Consider the following 4,752-nt stretch of genomic DNA (forward strand, 5'->3'; position numbering starts at 1 on the left):
CCCCATGAACCCGCTGAGGCACGCCGACACGCACACTCACACGCAGACACTCACACGCAGACACACACACACACGCAGACACACACACAGCTGACTTTCCTGATGAATGAATTATTGATTATTAGCTTTTTGTTTAAAACCTCGTCTGTTAAGGTGATTTAAAGGCTCTGATGATAGAGACTGAGATTCTCTGCTGGCTTTAGTTTTGCTACTCAGCAGATTATTAAAGATTAGAGATTATTCAATCAATCAATCAGATTGTATCTGTACAGCACATTTCAGCAGCAGGCATTTCAAAGAGCTTCACATCACAAAAACACAAAGTCATGCAGCAGAGAATCAACAATCAAAACGTCACATTAAGTCGATGCCGTCGTTAAATTCATAACTGATTATGTTTCAAATAAACTAACCAGGAGGGTTTTAGTCTGGATTTAAAGACACTCAGTGTTTCAGCTGTTTTACAGTTTTCTGGAAATTTGTTCCAAATTCGTGATGCATAGAAGCTGAATGCTGCTTCTCCTCGTTTGGTTCTGGTTCTGGATGCAGAGCAGAACCAGAACCTGAGGGGTCTGGAAGGTTGATACAACAACAACAGATCTATAATGTGTTGTGGTCCTAAACCGTCCAGTGATTTATAAACTAACAGTATTTTACAGTCTGTTCTCTGAGCTACAGGGAGCCGATGTAGTTATTATTAAACACACAGAGGCAACGGGACAGACTGAAGGCTGCAGGCGGCCAGAAAACCTGCTGCTGCGCTGAACAGATGGACACAAAGTACACACACACACACACACACACACACACAGTGTGACCTGGTCCTGGTCAGCCTCCAGTGTCTGTAGGTTTGGACCTCAGCGGTTCTGTTCAGCTGATTCTGTCCTACAAACAGATCAGAATGTTTTATCTATATGTAATACAAAATTACACTTTATGAATACAGTTATGCTTCATTAATTATGTTATGTAAATACATCATTATTGTATCGTAGCTAAATTAGCTGAATAAATCCAGCAGGCGCTCGCTGGCCGCCCTGTTCTCCCTGACCTGCTGGATGAAGCTTCCTGTCAGGACAGGGCGCGCTCAGTAGGACCTGCGGGACGGAGCGCGCTCAGTAGGACCTGCGGGACGGAGCGTGCTCAGTAGGACCGACAGAGGTTCATTGGCTCTTTATGTGACAGTGAATTGACAGGAAACCAGGTAACGAGAGAAGGGAAGATATGTGGCAAAGGTCACCAGGCCGGGAATTGAACCTGCGCCACCACACCACCCCCCAGTTAGAGTCCTGATGCAGCAGCAGAACTGGACCAGAACCGGGTCAGTCTGTGGTTCCACAGTGAATCCAGGACGAGGTTCTGATGACAGAACCTGACCAGATGCAGTCAGCCAATGTTGGAGGTTTTCCCTGAGGAGATTCGGCCGTTCATCCAGCAGCCAGAAGAACCGCTCTCTGTCCACTCCAACGTCAAGCGGCCGTCATCTTGTGAGTGGCGTTGGCCCTCCTGCTGTCCGCCATCTTGTGAGAAAATATAAAGAAAAAAAGAAGCACAAAAATACTGCGTAAAATCCATATAAATGTATATATAGAGTTCTGATTTATCACAGAGATGTTTCAGATCTTCAGATAAATATTAATGTTCGACATATTAGAGTGTGAAACTCAAACATGAAGGCGTTTAAATGAAAGTTGTGTTGCTGTATGAGAGTTTCATGCTAACATGCTAACAGCTCCATTCTGGGCCACAGAGCTCCACAGTAACATCCTGGATGACATCATCAGTTGTTAGCTAGCTCTGCTAATCCTTCTCCTTTGCTTTTGCCGCTCCTCTTTAACTCTCCGTCAGGCCGTACGGTTAGAGAGACGTTGGAGTTGAGGGAGAGACGGTTTGAACTTCATCCTTTCTCTGATTTCACAGAGCCCCTTTCAGCTCCTCTGGGATGAGGTCAAAGTTCAGGTGTTTGAGCTTATGAGATGCTGATCAGCTGCTCCCGGTTTAGGAACAATACTCCGTTGCCATGGCTACACATCACAACTTCTGTTTGACAGTAAAACAGAAGGAGCAAAGGGAACCAGGAAATGATGAAGTCAGAAAAACAACCAATCAGAACAGAGCAGAGCAGAGCTGCTGCCCCTCCCAACATGGCGGCCGAGCTGACGTTTGGTTGCTCCTCTCTGGTTCCTTGTCCTTCACTCTGTGTCCTCCGGTGTCCAGACGCTGCCCATCACCCTCTGCCCGCCCCTCTCCCATGTCGCCCCCTGCTGGCCTGAGTGTTAGCTGCAGTGTCTCTGCCGCCTGTTAATGTGTGTGTGCGCCTATCGTATGATCTATTGTAGGATAGGAAAAGTGGTAGAGCAGAGCCAGAGTCCCAAACCTCTTTTAGGTCCATCACTTCGACCTCCGACCTCAAACGCCGTTTGGCCCCCGGGGACGCCACGGTAAGGACACGAAGACCACCTGTCCTCCTGTCTTCCATCGCTTCCTGTCCGTCCCCTCCTCCTCCTCACTCCTTTATTTCCCTCCTTCTTTGTCCCTCCCATCAGCTCGGTCCTCTCCTGATCTCTCTGTCCCCATCACATTTGTCCCACCGTGAGACGGAGAGACAGGCGGCATGTTGGACGCCTGCAGGCAGTCAGGTCCAGCTGTAGTCCCACACTGATCGCGTCGTCTTCTTGCAAAGGAGAAGGGAAGAGGGTCAGCCTGTGTGGTGTCCCATGTCTGTCTCGTCTGCCTCTTCCTGTCCTGTCCCTCTCTGTCTCCTCCACTAACGTCCAGCCTCTCGTCCTCAGGTCGCCCGGCGGAGACGTGTCTCTGTCCTCTAACCCGTCTCTGTTTCAGACTCTGGCACCAGCTCTCCTCTGTCCTTTCTGGTGTCCTCCTGTCCTCAGTTGCATGTGAAGACAGAGACAGCTGTCCTTTCAGGGACGGGCACGGCTGCTGGACCGACTCATTTCTCTTTACTTCCTATATGAGTGTTTTTCTCTCAGTGGGTTTAAATGGTGTCCAGACTGCAAACACACACTCTGCCTCTGTCCTCCTCTGCAAGCACGACCGACTATAGCCTCACACACACACACACACACACACACACACATACACTTCCTGTTTGAGCAGACAGACTCCAGGTTAGAGCGAACGGCTTCATCAGCGGTGGTGGAGAAACCTGCTCTACTGGCTGAGGAAGACTCCAGCCGGGAGGAAGAGGAATCTGCTTCCTTTGATCCGGTTACAGACTGGATCCGCCGCCGTATTATGGGATGGATGGTTTCAGCTCCTAATGTTGTTGCAGGCCAGAGAACCGGGCCGGGTCAGAAACCGATGGATCAGTAACAACAGGGCCTGTTGTTATTCCTGTCAAGTCTCATGTTTTTCCGGGAAACTTCAGCTTCCCCTCTGAAGCTGCTGCTCCCGCGACCCGACAAGTTGACTAGCAGTTGGCTGGAAGATCTGCTGCGCTATGAACAAACCGTCCATCTCAGCAGCAGCAGCAGCAGATTTTCCCTTTGAGGACACACTGCCCCCTACAGCCCTGCGCTGGTACTGCAGGTCACAAAACATTAGCTGCTTCATGGAGACGTTCAACACGTTGGATCTGGAGGAACCTGGACATGAGGCTGATGGACATCAGTGAAGCTGCTGCAGGACGTCTGGCTTCTTCCACCACTGCTGATAGCCGTTCAGTAGAGAAGCTCTGGATCAGAACCGACCCAGAAAGAGTGAGCTCAGGCAGAACCTGCGGCTGGGTCGGCGTCCATTTCACATCTGTTTTTCTGTCTCTCCCTGTTTTTGTCCCTCTGCTGTAGCCGTACCCGACGGACATCACTGGCCAGCTCAACCTATCGGATCCCTCCGTCAGCACGGTGGTCTGAGACAGAGAGGCGCAGAGGGCGAGCAAGCTGCACTGCTGCTGCTGAGCCACACACACATACTACACACACACACCCCTTACGTCTTTATATCTTCACGAGGACTTTGCATTGACTTCCATTAATTTCTCATGCATTTCTGTAGCCTGACCCAAACCTTAAGACAGCACTGCTCTTCATGGGGCCCTGGGCTTTGGGCCCCATGAGGAGCAGTGGGTCCTCACAATGTAGGGAAAATGGTCCTTATAAGGTGAGAAATCCTGAAACACACACACACATACGCTCACACATGTTGGTGTGGGGACATTTCTCAAAATGTCCCCACACCAACATGTGTCCTCATAAGGACAGGTTACCCTACGGTCCTCACAGTCATAGCAATGCACACACACGCTCACACACGCGCATTGCTCCACTTGTAGCCACCAGCTTCCTGCAACCAATCTTTTATTTTGAAAGAAGTTGTATAGTTCTGTTCCCGTTTCCTCTCACACACATATCAAACGTCCCGACCAGTTCCAGAAGCAGCTTAAACTGGTTTTTATGGTTGTAGCTCATAAATCCATCAATGCTGTTTCCTTTAAATATCAACAAACACTTCCCTGCTGTGACCAATCAAATCCCTGGGCTTTGCTAAGTGGGTGGAGCCTCTGGAGAAGGAAGGAAGCAGCGGTTTCCTCTCCAGTCAGCCTGCAGCGCCACCTACTGGTCTGGGAGCGCATTGCTCAGCATTCAGGAATAATTCATCGTCCGTCTGCATCATTAACTGGGATAAAAATAATATTTATCCCTCAAACTTTAGAGTCTGGCTGTCGGTTAAATTCAGGTCACCGATGTTTCCAGTTCAGAGGTGAGCTGGAGGAAATCACACAAAATTACATTT

At 49.4% G+C, this 4,752-nt stretch overlaps 1 protein-coding gene across 2 annotated transcripts in view; it reads left to right on the forward strand.

The window, feature by feature from the left end:
• Window positions 1–4,746, forward strand: part of LOC106963001 (glutamate receptor ionotropic, NMDA 1-like) — a 21,407-nt gene extending 16,661 nt beyond the window's left edge. The window contains exons 8-9 of one of the 2 annotated variants that reach the window (XM_015057703.1): window positions 2,340–2,441; window positions 3,807–4,746. In XM_015057703.1, the coding sequence (XP_014913189.1) occupies window positions 2,340–2,441; window positions 3,807–3,872 (168 nt within the window). In that variant the 3' untranslated portion in view covers window positions 3,873–4,746. The remainder of the gene's footprint in view (window positions 1–2,339; window positions 2,442–3,806) is intronic. The other variant, XM_015057704.1, reaches the window with a different exon arrangement.
• Window positions 4,747–4,752: the final 6 nt, after the last annotated feature.

Source organism: Poecilia latipinna, unplaced genomic scaffold, assembly GCF_001443285.1.
Source record: "Poecilia latipinna isolate Pla-1442-1.1 unplaced genomic scaffold, P_latipinna-1.0 Scaffold1485, whole genome shotgun sequence".
NCBI classification, from domain to species: Eukaryota; Metazoa; Chordata; class Actinopteri; order Cyprinodontiformes; family Poeciliidae; genus Poecilia; species Poecilia latipinna.